The 16,783-nt window shown below is 40.1% G+C and overlaps 1 protein-coding gene across 1 annotated transcript in view; it reads left to right on the forward strand.

The window, feature by feature from the left end:
• The window catches only part of IARS2 (isoleucyl-tRNA synthetase 2, mitochondrial), a 77,095-nt gene extending 60,495 nt beyond the window's left edge, over nucleotides 1-16,600 (forward strand). Inside the window, exons 15-23 of the mRNA XM_011929458.1 lie at nucleotides 2,100-2,208; nucleotides 5,111-5,213; nucleotides 6,558-6,683; nucleotides 7,672-7,803; nucleotides 8,916-9,022; nucleotides 10,250-10,395; nucleotides 11,345-11,535; nucleotides 14,057-14,201; nucleotides 16,049-16,600. Of these exons, the coding sequence (XP_011784848.1) occupies nucleotides 2,100-2,208; nucleotides 5,111-5,213; nucleotides 6,558-6,683; nucleotides 7,672-7,803; nucleotides 8,916-9,022; nucleotides 10,250-10,395; nucleotides 11,345-11,535; nucleotides 14,057-14,201; nucleotides 16,049-16,191 (1,202 nt within the window). The 3' untranslated portion in view covers nucleotides 16,192-16,600. The remainder of the gene's footprint in view (nucleotides 1-2,099; nucleotides 2,209-5,110; nucleotides 5,214-6,557; nucleotides 6,684-7,671; nucleotides 7,804-8,915; nucleotides 9,023-10,249; nucleotides 10,396-11,344; nucleotides 11,536-14,056; nucleotides 14,202-16,048) is intronic.
• The last annotated feature ends 183 nt before the right edge of the window (nucleotides 16,601-16,783 follow it).

Here is a 16,783-nt window from a genome sequence, read left to right on the forward strand (position 1 = left end):
TCAAATTGTCTTTTGAAAATAATTTTGAGACGATAATCTGCTCTTTTTAAGACATACTTTTTCCTGTTTTTTTTTTTTCTTTTTTTTTTTTTTTTTTTTTTTTGAGATAGAGTCTTGCTCTGTCGCCTAGACTGGAGTGCAGTGACCTGATCTCGTCGCACTGCAAACTCCACCTCCCAGTTTCAAGCAGTTCTGTGCCTCATTCCTCCCAAGTAACTGGGGTTACAGGTGCCTGTCACCATGCCTGGCTAATGTTTGCATTTTTAGTAGAGATGAGGTTTCACCATCTTGACCAGGCTGGTCTTGAACTCCTGACCTTGTGATCCACCTGCCTCTGCCTTCCAAAGTTCTGGGATTATAGGCGTGCACCACCGTGCCCGGCCCCATGTCTCCTTTTTCACTTCTGGTTTTGGTTATTTGGATCTTCTTTTCTATTTTCTCAGTCTAGCTAGAGATTTGTTTTCACTGCATATGATTTACTTTCTTACATTATCTCAGACTTTCCTGGCTGCACAGACTAGGTTAAACCCTTTATTTTCCCCTTGGTAACACCCATCACAGTTATTTCTTTTCTTTTTTTTTTTGAGACAGAGTCTCACTCTGTCGCCGAGGCTAGAGTGCAGTGGCACAATCTCTGCTCACTGCAACCTCTGCCTCCTGGGTTCAAGTGATTCTCCTGCCTCAGCCTCCCAAGTAGCTGGGATTACAGGCGCCCATCACCATGCCCAGGTAATTTTTGTATTTTTAGAGATGGGGTTTCGCCATGTTGGTCAAGCTGGTCTCGAACTCCTGAGCTCAGGATTTGCCAGCCTCCACCTCCCAAAGTGCTGGGATTACAAGCGCGAGACACCACACCTGACCCCATCACAGTTATTTCTTGTTTAACATAAAATCTACCCTACTAGATGTCAGCTCCGAGAAGCAGAGTCCAGATTTCCCCAGGATCTAACACAATGCCTGCTATGTAACAAGTGCTCAGTAATATTGGTGTAATTGAATTGGTTTGATTCAGTTATTTAAATTTTGTTTCCCCACCTCCACTCAGGTAATCTTTCTTACATAAAGTTTGCAACACTAAATCTTCAATCTTAGGATATAAGGACAAATCATAATTTTACAAATGAAAGGGATTATGCGGGCTTTGAGGGTTGTGAGTTTAGATTTAAAATATGGATATAATTTTCATCAAAGACCTCATGTTACTTTTTTTGAAAACCCTTTTATTTTGAAAAGTCATAAAGTATTATAAAGAATTACAGCATAGCCGGGCACGGTGGCTCAAGCCTGTAATCCCAGCACTTTCGGAGGCCGAGACGGGCGGATCACGAGGTCAGGAGATCGAGACCATCCTGGCTAACCCGGTGAAACCCTGTCTCTACTAAAAAAAAATACAAAAACAAAAAAAGAATTACAGCATGATCTTCATCTAGATTTCCCAACGTTAACGTTAACATTCCACTACATTTGCTTTATGTATCCTCTCTATGTATATGTATGTAGAGGAAAAGATGCATCTTTTATCTCAATATTTTAGTATATATTTCCCCAAAACACGGATGATCTCTTAATGTAACCAACACAGACATCAAAATTAGGGAATTAACATTGATTCTATACTGTTAACTGTCTATAGAACGTATTAATTTTACCACAATCCTATGTGGAAAGAGGGAAAAAAAAGGACCCAAGATCTAATCCGAGATCACATGTCACATTTAATTGTCATGTCTCTCTAGTTCTTGTTCTGTGTCTTTCATGACCTTGACATTCATGTAGTACAGGTTTATTTTGTAGATGGTCTCTCTGGGTTTGTGGGATGCATTGTCATGATTAGATTCACGTTATGCATTTTAGGTAGTAATATCGCAGAAAGAATACTGTGTTTATTTCTATACATCATTTCAGAAGTCACATGATATATCTCTGTCCTATTACTACTGGTGATATGTAACTTTGGTGACTTTCTTGGTTAAGGTATCTCTATTGTAAAGTTGCTTCCCTTCCTCCCCACTAATTGTTATTAATTAATAAGTATCTTGTTTTTCTATTTTAATTAACTTAAATTTCTGGGTTTTTTTCTTTTAATATATAATTTTGAGGTCCTGACCAAAGAGCAGATTTGTACTTGGAAGGAAAAGACCAGCTCGGGGGTTGGTTTCAGTCATCCTTATTAACAAGTGTGGCAGCAAGGAAGAAAGCACCTTATAAGTAAGTATTTATACCTGAGCCAACCTGCTGAGTACCTGCCAGTGTGTGAAGCACTATGCTGAGTACTATAGAGATGATAAGGCACCACCCTTGATTGCTTACAGTGTCCTGTAGGAATTTGATGTAAAAAAAGAGAAAGGACAAAGGAGACAACACCAACGTGTCTTGTGAGTGTGATGCAGATCCTAACTCCTTGAAGAAAAAGTCAGCATTGACTGGAGGAGTTGGGGGAACTTATGTAGTTCTTTTTTGTTTGTTTGTTTGTTTTTTTTTGAGAAAGGACGTCATTCAGTCACCCAGGCTGGAGTGCAATGATGTGGTCAGAGCTCACTGCAGCCTCCATCTCCTAGGCTCAAGCAGTCCTCCTGCCTCAGCCTCCTGAGTAGCTGGGACTGCAGACATGCACCACCACACCTGGCTAATTTTTAATTTTTTTTTTAGAGATGTATTCTCCTCCCATTGCCCATGCTGGTCCCCTCCTGGCCTGAAGCAGTCCTCCTGCCTTGGCCTCCCAAAGTGGTAGGATTATAGGTGTGAGCCACCATGCCTGGCCTAGAACTAGATCTTGATCTGTGGTAAAACTTGACCAGGAGGAATGTAGGGAAGGATATTCGAGGTTGAGAGAAGACAGCCTGAGTGCAGATGTCCTTTATATTTGTAATATCCACAGTGGCTAGTGAGCTGAAACATTGCTTTTGTGAATTTTATTAAATTAGGTATTCTCACTTAGTACACATAATTACTTTTTCAAACGTGTGGGTGAAAGTACTAATCAGAAAGATTCCTAAATAGCTTAGCTTAAGATTGTGGCTCTCAGGATAAAAATCCATCACAGAACGTTTTGCATGTTTCTTTTTTTTTGAGACGCAGTCTTGCTCTGTCGCCTAGGCTGGAGTGCAGTGGCGCGATCTTGGCTCACTGCAACCTTTGCCTCCCGGGTTCAAGCGATTCTCCTGCCTCAGCCTCTCGAGTAGCTGGAATTACAGGCACATGCCATCATGTCTGGCTAATTTTTGTATTTTTAGTAGAGATGGGGTTTCACCATGTTGGCCAGACTGGTCTCGAACTCCGGATCTCAAGTGATCCATGCTCCTGAGCCTCCCAAAGTGCTGGGATTACAGGTGTGAGCCACCATGCCTGGCCGTTTTACATGTTTTTGTTTCTTAATGTGTGTTTTAAAGACCAATAGAAGGGTGGATCCTGTTTTTTTCAAATTGTCTTTTGAAAATAATTTTGAGACGATAATCTGCTCTTTTTAAGACATACTTTTTCCTGTTTTTTTTTTTTCTTTTTTTTTTTTTTTGAGACTGAATCTCACTCTTTCGCCCAACCTGGAGTGCAGTGGCGCAATCTCAGCTCACTGCAACCTCCGCCTCCCGGGTTCACGCCATTCTCCTGCTTCAGCCTCCTGAGTAGCTGGGACTACAGGCGCCCAACACCGCACCTAGCTAATTGTTTTGTATTTTTAGTAGAGACGGGGTTTTACCATCTTAGCAAGGATGGTCTTGATCTCTTGACCTTGTGATCCACCCATCTCAGCTTCCCAAAGTGCTGGGATTTCAGGCGTGAACCACTGCGCCCAGCCCTTTTTCTTGGTTTTATTTTTTCATTAAATTTTTTTTTTATTTTTAGTGAATTATATAGTTTTTTCTGCTATCACCACAAAAGGTTTTATAACATTTCTAACACACTAAAAAGTTTTCTCATGCCCATTTGTGGCTAATCTCCACTCCTACCCTAGGGCCCCTGGCAACCACTGATCTTGCTCTCTCTGTAGGTTGCTATTTCTAAACTGGTTAGCTTTAATGATAAAATCAGTACACAGCAGAAGCTCAGAAAATAATCTGTTTAGTGATGAAAATATCTAAAGTTTTCCTTTGTGTAAGTCGAGAGTTAACTAACCATTGTGATACATGAACTGAGAATGACTTTTTTTTTTCTAGATGGAGTCTTACTCTGTCGCCCGGGCTAGAGTGCAGTGGGACGATCTCAGCTCACTGCAGTCTCCGCCTCCTGGGTTCAAGTGATTCTCATGCCTCAGCCTCCTGAGTATCTGGGACTACAGGCACACGCCACCATACCTGGCTGATTTTTGTATTTTTAGTGGAGATGGGGTTTCACCATGTTGGCCAGGCTGGCCTCAAACTCCTGGCCTCAATTGATCTGCCTGCCTTGGCCTCCCAGAGTGTTGGGATTACAGGCGTGAGCCACTGCACCCAGCTGAATTTGACTTTTAAGGAAAGGTTTGGACCGGGCAGGGTGGCTCACACCTGTAATCCCAGCACTTTGAGAGGCCGAGTTAAGTGGATCCCCTGAGGTCAGGAGTAGGTAGGAGAATCTCTTGAACCTGGGAGGTGGAGGTTGCAGTGAGCCGAGATCATGCCACTGCACTCCAGCCTGGGTGACAAGAGTGAGACTCCATCTCAAAAAAAAAAGAAAGAAATAGGGCCGGGCGCGGTGGCTCAAGCCTGTAATCCCAGCACTTTGGGAGGCCGAGACGGGCGGATCACGAGGTCAGGAGATCGAGACCATCCTGGCTAACACGGTGAAACCCCGTCTCTACTAAAAAAATACAAAAAACTAGCCGGGCGAGGTGACGGGCCCCTGTAGTCCCAGCTACTCGGGAGGCTGAGGCAGGAGAATGGCGTAAACCCGGAAGGCGGAGCTTGTAGTGAGCTGAGATCCGGCCACTGCACTCCAGCCTGGGCAACAGAGCGAGACTCCGTCTCAAAAAAAAAAAAAAAAAAAAAGAAAGAAATAAAAAGAAAAGATTTCATTCATAATCAGTCAAGAAAAATCATATTTTTGTGTCAAACTTAGATACTCTTTTTAGCTATACATAATCTTCAAAAAGATAATTATAATTGTGTTTATCATTAACATAGCTGGTTTGTCCCTTTAGGACAGTGATTGTTCATGGATTTACCCTTGGAGAAAAGGGAGAAAAGATGTCTAAGTCTCTTGGGAATGTCATTCATCCTGATGTTGTCATTAATGGAGGACAAGTAGGTGATTCTCTAAAATGTATTTTATTTTCGTTTTAAGGATCTTAAATTTGCAGCCAAAGCCCTTAAGATAGTTACTTCAATGTAAAAATAAAAACTATCTTTTATACTCTCAAATAACACATGATTTTAATGAAAAAGGCAGAGGCTAGGATTGTGGTCCTTTTACCTCATTTCAGGCCTGACTCTGCAGTTAGGTCCCAAACCATGCTATTCCTTCTTCTTCTTCTTCTTCTTTTTTTTCTTTTTTTTTTTTTTGAGATGGAGTCTCACTCTGTCGCCCAGGCTGGAGTTCAGTGGTGCGACTTCAGCTCACTGCAAGCTCCGCCTCCCGGGTTCACACCATTCTCCTGCCTCAGCCTGGAGAGTATCTGGGACTGCAGGCGCCCACCACCACGCCCGGCTAATTTTTTGTATTTTTAGTAGAGATGGGGTTTCACTGTGTTAGCCAGGATGGTCTCGATCTCCTGACCTTGTGATCTGCCCGCCTCGGCCTCCCAAAGTACTGGGATTACAGGTGTGAACCACTGCGCCTGGCCTTTTTTAATTGTCTAAGAGCTTTTAAAATGTATAGATCCTTTTGTGATTCATAAGTGTGATGATCGGGTTTTCACACTATTGTGTGAGGTATGCCTCCCTCAAACCTTGTTACAGTGTAGGCACATTACTGTCTGAAGTGGAAAAAAAAAATGTGCAAAGTGTAATTGTATAGTTAAATGGAAATGATAAAAGTAAAAATAAGATTACAATTTCTAAGTGCATATTTCATTATTATGTTGTTGAAAATTATACATTTTAAAGCAGGTCCTAAATGTACATCAAATCTGAGGTTGCTGATAATTTGGGGGGGTTTTGGAGCTGCTTTTGTGAAATAAATCGTTTGTCTGTTTTTTTTATTTTTTATTTTTTAACTCCTGTAGCTTTTTACTGCCCTCCTAACATCCTGTAACCATTCATTGTTTTGTATACAGAGTTGCTAGGAAATAGTGAAAGGAAAAGCAGGCCTTCCTCTTCCCCTCCCTTATTATAGAGACCTCCCTGACACTGCTGTGTGTCTAACTGCCAGCTGTAATAGATGGAAGCAGATATTACCAGGGAAGAGATTAGGTATGAGCAATTGTGCGTTGAACGAAATTGCAGAGCACGCTTTTTCTTTTTCCAGTTTTTTTTTTTTGTAGATACAGCCTAATTTGAGATTGTTAGCCTGCATTTCATTACAATGCTAGTATAGTTTATACTTGTATTGTGCTCAAAAATTTCTGAATAGGAGCTTTACCTAAAACATTTGTTCGGCTAATTGGAATTGAAAGCCATTGTGTTTATATATTTTTTCTCAATGAAAAGGATGAAAGCAAAGAGCCTCCCTATGGCGCTGATGTCCTTCGCTGGTGGGTAGCTGATTCCAATGTCTTCACTGAAGTTGCAATTGGCCCATCCATGCTCAATGCTGCCAGAGATGATATTAGCAAGGTTAGAACCATTATTCTTCCTATTTCTAAAGGACAGGTTTGCCAAATCAGTGTTTTAAAAAATGAGACACATTTTGTTTGGCACTGAAAAAACTGAATGAAATGAGTTCTCCATATATTGTGAGCTTTTAAAAATCTCCTGTGTTGGCCGGGCAAGGTGGCTCACGCCTGTAATCCCAGCACTTTGGGAGGCCGAGGTGGGTGGATCACGAGGTCAGGAGTTCGAGACCAGCCTGGCCAACATAGTGAAACCTCGCCTCTACTAAAAATAAAAACTTAACTGGGCGTGGTGGCGCGTGCCTGTAGTCCCAGCTACTTGGGAGGCTGAGGCAGGAGAATCACTTGAACCCAGGAGGTGGAGGTTGCAGTGACCTAAGATCCCACCACTGGACTCCAGCCTGGTGACAGAGTGAGACCTCGTCTCAAAAAAAAAAGAAGTCTTGTGTTAATTTATTTGTTTCAAAACATTGGTAGTAATACCAGTAATTTTATATAATTTGTATATAATATCCTTTATATTTTATTAATATAATATATAAAATGTAGTATAGCATAGTATAGATTATATTAATTTTGTATATTTATGTACTCAATAACCTTTCACATTTTTCCATGTATCTTTATTTTCACCTGTGAAGCAAGTGAAATAACATTATTCTGACCCACACACATGAATAAACTGGGCTACTGAAAGGTGATTTGTCCTAACGTAATAAAGAAATGTAATGAAAATTCAGTCGTTAGGCATGAAAATCCTGTGGTTGTTTCTATAACTGGGCTATTGGAATAAGAGTTTGTTGTGTACTTTTTGTCTTTTATTTTTTTACATTTGTAGTCTTATTTGGAATGATAATAAAAATACCCCATTAAGAAAATGACAGGAGTTGGATGAATCCAACTTAATTACAGAGTAAAAGCATAACTTTTCAATGAAAATTGAAGGCATCATTAAATTTTTTTAACTGCATATCTTTTCTTCCTATGAATAGCTTAGGAATACACTCCGCTTTCTTTTGGGAAATGTGGCTGATTTCAACCCAGAAACAGATTCCATCCCTATTAACGATATGTATGTCATAGACCAGTATATGCTACATTTACTGCAGGATTTGGCAAACAAGGTAAATGTAAATTAATAAACTTCTGGAAACTAGAAATATCAGCACTATTTTAGGTTAAAATTTTAGTTTTATCTCAGTGGAACAGACCTTGCTGGAAATAGTAACTATAGAACTCTTGAAAGGGTTATGCTTGCTAAATTCCACACATCCCCAGGTTGGCCTTAGGTATAAAGTGTTATTGTATCTTTTGAGTTTCTTAAAAGATTAGAGAAATATGTCCAGACCAGATTTTTCTCTTACGATTAGCTCTATTTCTCCAACAAGAAGGAATAAAGTGGAGTTATACTTTATTTATCTGCAGATGTGCTTCTCATAATAAAGTACAGAAATAACCAAAATGACTATTCCTATTTGTCTCATAAGACATTTGCTCATTTTATATAGACTTAAGTAATATGTGTTTTCTGGGCGCAGAAGCTCACACCTATAAATCCTACCACTTTGGGAGGCCAAGGTGGGAAGATTCCTTGAGGCCAGGAGTTCAAGACCAACCTGGGCAACAGAGCAGGAACCCATCTCTACAAAAGTTTTAAAAATTAGCCAGGCATGTTAGCGAGTGCATGTAGTCCCAGCTCCTTGGGAGACTGAGGCAGGAGGATCGCTTGAGCTCAGGGTTTTGAGGCTGCAGTGAGCTGTGATTGTGCCACTGCACTCCAGCCTGATTGACAGAGTGAGACCCTGTCTTTTAAAAAATAAAAAATAAAATGGTGTTTTCTCACAATTGGAAATGTGTCTGCATTAGTGCACCCTTAAGTCAGAGTGTACATACCAGTTTTGCCCAATCAAAAATAAATGAGGCATCAATGAAGGAACACTAATGAACTGTTGGTAACTTCCACTGTTTGCTGTTGTAAAACTGGTGTGATTTTATTATTTACAATCTCATTCTTTCCTTGATTAATGTTCTTTTGTAGTTCTCAGAGTAAAAAAGTATTTTCTGAGTGTAGTCAAATGTGTTATCCAGAAATGACATTTTGAAGATTCCCAGGAGTTCTTGCATATTGCCTGTTTTTGTGTTTGTCTCTTTGAAATGAGCATATTTTGCTTGTGATGACTTAACATTTTCATTTGCCTGTCTCAGCTTCCGAATTTATTTTGACTTTGTTCCCTAGATTACCGAATTATACAAACAATATGATTTTGGAAAAGTTGTTCGGCTGTTACGGACATTTTATACCAGAGAGCTCTCTCACTTTTATTTCAGTATAATCAAAGATAGGTATGTATGACTAAATATTAAAATACTTAACAATGGCCAGGCGTGGTGACTCATGCCTGTAATCCTAGCACTTTGGGAGGCCGAGGCGGGTGGATCACATGAGGCCAGGAGTTCGAGACCAGCCTGGCAAACATGGCAAAGCCCCGTGTCTACTAAAAATACAAAAAATAACTGGACATGATGGTACATGCCTGAAATCCAAGCTACTCAGGAGACCGAGACACGGAAATCGCTTGAACCTGGGAGGCGGAGGTTGCAATGAGCGGAGATTGTGCCGCTGCACTCCAGCCTGGGCGACAGAGCGAGACCTCGTCTCAGAAAACAACAACAACAAAACCTCAGCAACTATTTTTTGAGTGTCTACTTGTGTTTGGCAACCGTCAGGGATTCAGTGATGAGCAAGATGGGCAGTGTTGTGCAGTTATTAAGACTGGGTTCCGGAGTCAAGCTTGAGTATAAAGGTTTGCCCTCCCGCTTACTAGCTGTCTGATTTGGGGCAACTTATTGTGTAATCTGTTTCTTCATCTGTAAAATGAGTATAGTAATACTTACCTCGTGATTGAGAAGGAAAAGCAATAATGTGCTTAACGCTGTGCTTGATAAAGTGTTCAAAAAATCATCACTGCTAGTATCAGATGATGAACATAATGCTTGTTCTCAGGAGTTCTCAGATCCTGAGGGGAAGAGAGAGATATGTATGTGCAATTATATGGTAACAGTGTATAATATTAGCAGTGTCCTTGTAGAAGAGGGCTTGATGGCAAGTCTTCATCTGTTGCTCCAGTGTGCAGGTGACGGTCCTATCTTTATGATAATGAGTCCAGTCTGAGGTGTTAGCCTCAGCCTGTCAGCACCCCAAGGACCTTGCACACAGGGATTCTAACTCCTACTCCTTCCCTTAAAACACTAATAGCATTGTAGTGGGTGGGAGCCACTTGTGAAATACTGTCAACTAACTTATTCATAGTCCTTTAATATGGTAGTCTAGACTCTGGTTGTCATCCACCTGAGAAACAGAATGAAATAGCTAGCCATGAGTGCTTTCGAGGAGGTGGGTACACCTGGACGGAGTGAAATTGTAGGAGAGTATATTGTATTCTTTAAGTAGAAGATGATTACAACCATAAGATTAGCCACTAGGAATAAACTCAACCTGAGGTAGGTCCTATTTTGGTGACCATAATGTGTAAAATATTCTCAGCTGCTGAATAAGTTGTTCTTGTTCAGGCTCTATTGTGAAAAGGAAAATGACCCCAAACGACGCTCTTGTCAGACTGCATTAGTTGAAATTTTGGATGTAATAGTTCGTTCTTTTGCTCCCATTCTTCCTCACCTGGCTGAAGAGGTGTTCCAGCACATACCTTATATTAAAGGTAAGGAATACTTTGTTTATTCTCTTAGTGAGAAAGAGCCCTGATAAAGGTGCAACTTCTAATTTTATCTGCTTCATAAAAGGGGCACTTACCCATTTACAGTGACTGCTCTGTGACAGTATATCTTGGTCATGTATTTGTTTCTCCACCTATTTGTAGAGGAGTAGGGTAAATTTCAGAATTCTGTTTTTTCTGAAATGTATTAGCAGCTTGACTGTGTTGAGAAATCACTTTTTTTCTTAAATACCTTTATAAATGTTCTGAAATGGCCAGGTGTGGTGGCTGACGCCTGTAATCCCAGCACTTTTGGAGGCTGAGGTGGGTGGATCACTTGAGGTCAGGAGTTCAAAACTAGCCAGGCCAACATGGTGAAACCCCATCTCTACTGAAATGAGCCAGGCATGGTGGTGGCGGGCACCTGTAGTCCCAGCTACTTGGGAGGCTGAGGTAGGAGAATTGCTTGAACTCGGGAGGTGGAAGTTGCTGTAAGCCAAGATCATGCCACTGTACTTCAGCCTGGGTGACAGCACAAGACTCCTTCTGAAAAAAAAAAAAAAAGTTCTGAAATATATTTTAGGTTATATTAAAACAAAATATAGTGCTTTTAGTGAGTATTATATGATAGTTACAGAAAGAGGGGGAAGTCACTTATAATCTTACTACTGATAGCTGTTAATATTGGGATATTTCTATATTATTTTTTCTAAGCATCCTTTTTTTTCTTTGAGCTCTTATTATATATTTTCTCTTTTGTTTAAACATAAAAAATATTTTCCAATGCTGATAGACATGTTTTGTAAATAATTAGGATGGCTCCATAATATTTCATCACTTGATTACTGTAAATAACAATTCATATTTCCCATTAATGGTAAATATTTAATAGTTAGAGCTTCATATACAGCTTAGGATGTTTGTAAAGCAGTTTACTGTTTTTGTTCTTCTGAAGAGCCCAAGAGTGTTTTCCGTACTGGGTGGATTCGTACTAGTTCTATCTGGAAGAAGCCCGGGTTGGAAGAAGCTGTGGAGAGTGCGTGTGCAATGCGAGATTCATTTCTCGGAAGCATCCCTGGCAAAAATGCAGCTGAGTACAAGGTTATCATAGTGATAGAACCTGGACTGCTTTTTGAGATAATAGAGGTATGCAGCAATATGTCCCTTTTGAAATGGTGTTAGTATCATAGAGCTTTGCCTGAAATTTGCTTTTAAAATGTGTCTAAATTAAAAAAAAATTAATTTAGAAATTAGGGTTTGTCTTCTAATCCTGATATTATCACTAATTCTGTTTCCTACTTCACCATGTTCTTTTCCATGTCTTGTAAAACATGTTCTGTGCATGTAACACGTACATGTTACTGTGTAGGGACAGGGAAGGAATAAATAAAGTTCTGTTTCAAATCAAAGGCCTCAGGACTATTTAGAAGACAGGTGACATATAAATTGATCATGATCGTCTTTGAATGTATAAAAATCGGGAGTTTTGTATTAAGGGTCAGGTTTCCTGAGAATTTCATCCATCTGGACCAGATTCAAAACAAACCCAAAAAGAGTTTCCATTTTTATTTTGTGAAATCTGGAGAAAATTCATTTTCTCCGGCAAGTCACTACATATATTTCAAAGCATGTATCCTATTTTTATTTCCAGAAGGGCCATCAGAATTTTCTTCTTGGGATTTTTAGGGTTCATTGGCCAGATTGGTTTATAGCTTCACATAATGGTGAGATTTTTCTCCAGTCTAAATGCTTAAGAAGAGAATTGGCAATGAATATAATTTTTTTCTTCCATGAGGCATTTTATTTGTAAATATATGTATTACATCCCTAGAAAAAGAATCCCAGGATTTTCCCTCCTGTGTGTTTTCATCTTGCTTCTTCATGGTCTATGATGCCAGCTGAGGTTGTCAGTGCAATGAAACCAAACTGGTGGGATGGAAGCAGAATATTTTTGCCATTTTTCTAGATCTTTGAGTTGCACATCAAATCTGGGGCTGATCACTCCATACTTGTTTAGCCTGCCTGTGAGGTTCACAACAATTTTCCCAGCTCTGTGATCATCAGTGATTTCAGATTTGCCAATGTAACCATGCTTCATCATTACAGTGAGAAACCAGATGATGACTTTGGAGCGTGGCCTAAAGTCTGGCTTTTGCCTCTCTTTCGGCATTGTTGGTGCTCTCGAGAGCATCAGCCAGGACATTCATGCACACCATTGTGGCGGTGCAGAAAGATGGTGGAAAGAGCTATTTTTAAAAAGTTTTATTAGTGTCAGTTTTCTAAAAAATACCCATCTCATTTTGTATGGTAAGCTCAATTTAAATTTTCAATGATGTGATTAGCATGATTAAGATTTGAGCTTGAAATAGCTAGTAGGTATAATAGATGAGATGTTCACATTTTAAAATTTAAAACTTGGGAAGCTGTTCATTTTACAAGCGAGGAAGTGAGGACTGCTGAAGCTGTGACCTAGCCAGGGTAACACTCCCTAATCCTGGCCTTTTTTTCCTGCATACTGTGTTTCCTTTGACTTCAGTCTTTCTAAGTAATAAACTGAAAAGAACAGCTTGTTTGGATCAATCTTTATTGGAAAAAATACTTTGGGATTTTCAAAAACAGGAATGTATTTTCCTTAGGAATCATCCCAAGCAGCTGTCAGATGGAGTCCTGGTTCCATCCGTTACTAATTGTATAAACTTGTTAAAACCGAATTCATCTCTTTGAGTCTCCTGTTTCTCATGGACTTTCATTTTTAAAGGAATGTCTGTGTTGGTTAGCTTAAAAACTCACTTTGAAGATCAAAATTACAGAGAAAAGTGTGTTCATCAGACAAATTCAGTCTACTTCAGAAGCGTTCTGTGTATTGTTCAGATTGCCACGATCAGTATACATTACTAAAAGCAGGTACCTGTTGAGATAGTATTTTAGCTCCTCACCTAATGATACATGAAAAACAAAAAGGCTTTGAAGGCCGGGCACGGTGGCTCAAGCCTGTAATCCCAGCACTTTGGGAGGCCGAGGCGGGCGGATCACGAGGTCAGGAGATTGAGACCATCCTGGCGAACACGGTGAAACCCCGTCTCTACTAAAAAGTACAAAAAAACTAGCCAGGCAAGGTGGCAGGCGCCTGTAGTCCCAGCTACTCGGGAGGCTGAGGCAGGAGAATGGCGTAAACCCGGGAGGCAGAGCTTGCAGTGAGCTGAGATCCGGCCACTGCACTCCAGCCTGGGCGACAGAGCGAGACTCCGTCTCAAAAAAAAAAGGCTTTGAGGCTGACAGACCTGGGCTTGGCCTGCAGTTCCACCACTTATTGGTTGAGAATCTTGGGCAAGTTAACCTCTCTTTGCTTGTTTCTTCATTTGTAAAGTGAGGATAATAAACACCACATAGGTTTTTTGTGTGTGTGCGACAATTAGAAATAAGAGACATTATAGGATCTAGCAAAGTGAAGTGCCTGGCATTCTCAATAAATACTGTTGATGGACATTTTTAGTTAAAACCTTTTATACTAATTAGGATTGATGCATTTAATAGTATTTGCTCAGGATGCAATGGTATACCAAAAGGTTCCTCTCTAAACATGAGAATTTATAGTGTCTCTTTTTATAACCTCAGTTTATGGTAAAAAATTTAACATAAACTGTAACTTTCACATGCTTCCTTACAGATGCTGCAGTCTGAAGAGACTTCCAGCACCTCTCAGTTGAATGAATTAATGATGGCTTCTGAGTCAACTTTACTGGCTCAGGAACCACGAGAGATGACTGCAGATGTAACTGAGCTTAAAGGGAAATTCCTCATCAACTTAGAAGGTAAGAAGGAGGTGAAAGTAACAAGTAACATCTGGAGAACTGAGTAACTCTAGGTAATCTCCAACTTCCCATGGACTAGATTTATTCTAAAGGTAGATATGTACTTGGAATACATCTTTTTGTGGAAATAATATAAACAATTGCCAAGTTTCTAAGCCCACTGTTAAAAGTATCTTGCCTGATGATCTTGGGAACTGAGGGCTAGGGACAGAAGAGGGAGAGAGATTTTCTTTCTGTCCTTTGAATAAATAATGGTCATTTTATATGAAGTTTATGTTAGTCTGACTTGCTCCCATTTTCCTTTTGTGTCCCCCTGCTTTGATACTTAGTACCCCAGTACTGGCCCAGTCCTGCCCACTGTTCCCTAGTGTTGATTCTAAAATTTCCTATTATGTATACCCCAGATTAAAATATTTAGCCATTCTTGTGAGGGATTAAGGAGGAAGTTTTATTGAGCTCATTCTAATGATGGTATCTCATAAGCAAGCATTTTGTCGATATTTGTTTTATAGAAGATTTTAAAAGTCAACCTGGTTCATCTTCATTGGTGGAGGTAGAGTTGCATTAAGAAAGAAAAATAGGCCGGGTGCGGTGGCTCACTCCTGTAATTCCAGCACTTTGGGAGGCCAAGGCAGGTGGATTGTGAGGTCAGGAGATTGAGACCATCCTGGCTAACATGGTGAAACCCCATCTCTACTAAAAATACAAAAAATTAGCTGTGCGTGGTGGCATGCGCCTGTAGTCCCAGCGAGGCTGAGGTAGGAGAATGACGTGAACCCGGGAGGCAGATCTTGCAGTGAGCCGAGATCACACCACTGCACTCCAGCCTGGGCGACAAAGCGAGACTCCGTCTCAAAAAAAAAAAAAAAGAAAAATAAGCAGGTATCTTGGCAAAGGTTATGCTGCTTGTATTTTTCATAGCTTTTGGGTACCAGGAGATGGGAAGCTAACTTACAGGCAGCAGTTCAAATTTGGGCTTGGCAGCATAGACCATGTAGTAAAAGTTCTGGCTTAATTTACTTTGTATAATTTTTTCTTTCCTTTTTTTTGAGACGGAGTTTTGCTCTTGTCACTCAGGCTGGAGTACAATGGCGCAATCTTGGCTCACTGCAACCTCCGCCTCCCAGGTTCAAGAGATTCTTCTGCCTCAGCCTCCCAAGTAGCTGAGATTACAGGCGCCCACCACCACACCCGGCCAATTTTTGTATTTTTAGTAGAGACGGGGTTTCACTATGTTGGTCAGGCTGGTCTCGAACTCCTGACCTCAGTGATCCACCTGCCTCGGCCCCCCAAAGTGCTGGGATTACAGGCGTGAGCTACGGTGCCTAGCCATGTAATGTTAATATACTCTTTGTACAATGACTAGAAAATAACTTACTTTTATATTTTTATCAGTCCGAAGTCTAAGAGTATTAATTGTGGAGATATTTTTGGTTCCTTCTGTCCCATGAGAAATTTTGAGGACACTATAGTTGTCACTATAATTTGGCTTTTAAAAATTCTTAGTCATGTATGCAGCTGGAGAGGCAGTGTCATTCATCAGAACTATATCCAGATTTAACAGCTAGAAAGTCTGCTCTGCCTGAGTAGATGTAGAGCTCGGTGACTTGGGAGATGTCAGTTAATCTCAGAGTTACGGGGTCTCTAATTCCTCAGCTCTAGTCAGTTGTCAAGTTGTATGATCCCATTATCTTGGCTATATATGTAATGGGGCAAATGGGGAAGTGTCTAACAAGCTTTACCAAGGCAGGACAGAAGACTGAAAAAGAAGCCTCTGCTAAACCAATTAAGAAACAGTGTTACAAGTTGAATGCCTATCAGAAATACTCTTCATATTTTTTTTATAGGTGGTGATATTCGTGAAGAGTCTTCCTATAAAGTAATTGTCATGCCGACTACGAAAGAAAAATGCCCTCGTTGTTGGAAGTATACAGCGGAGTCTTCAGATACACTCTGTCCTCGATGTGCAGAAGTTGTTAGTGGAAAATAGTATTAACAGCTCACTTGAGCAAGAACCCTCCTGACAGTACTGGCTAGAAGTTTAGATGGATTATTTACAATATTGGAAAGAAATCCAAGATTTAGGTAATGAGTGGATGAGTAAATGGTGGAGGATGGTCAAAATCAGAATTATAAAAGGAGTATTTCCTGTAACTATAGAAAGAATTATGTGTATATATATATATATATATGCAGAAATATATATATGTGTGTGTGTATCTGTGGATGGATATATATATATATCTTCCTATATATATCCATAATGGACTTATTCAGAACATAGATATGTATTCAGCTTGTCTTCAAATATGGCCCAGCAGAAAATGTTTTATATTTTATAAATCTTTTGACTCAGTATTTAAATTCTATCACACTGAAAATAAAGGCATTCTGGAAAAGTACTGACTGATGTTGATGCAGAAGTTGTGAACAGCAAGTAAAAGAAGTAGAGTTTTGAAAGGGAATGGCAAAGGCATGTTTCCCTTAAGAGGTGAAGGGTCATATCATTCTTCCTGTTAGTGAACATCAACCTTTTCAGAATAGCTGGTTTTCGGGGTTGGATTAGAAAGAAAATAATCACC

The sequence above is a fragment of the Colobus angolensis genome, unplaced genomic scaffold (assembly GCF_000951035.1).
Source record: "Colobus angolensis palliatus isolate OR3802 unplaced genomic scaffold, Cang.pa_1.0 Scaffold81, whole genome shotgun sequence".
Taxonomy (NCBI): Eukaryota; Metazoa; Chordata; class Mammalia; order Primates; family Cercopithecidae; genus Colobus; species Colobus angolensis.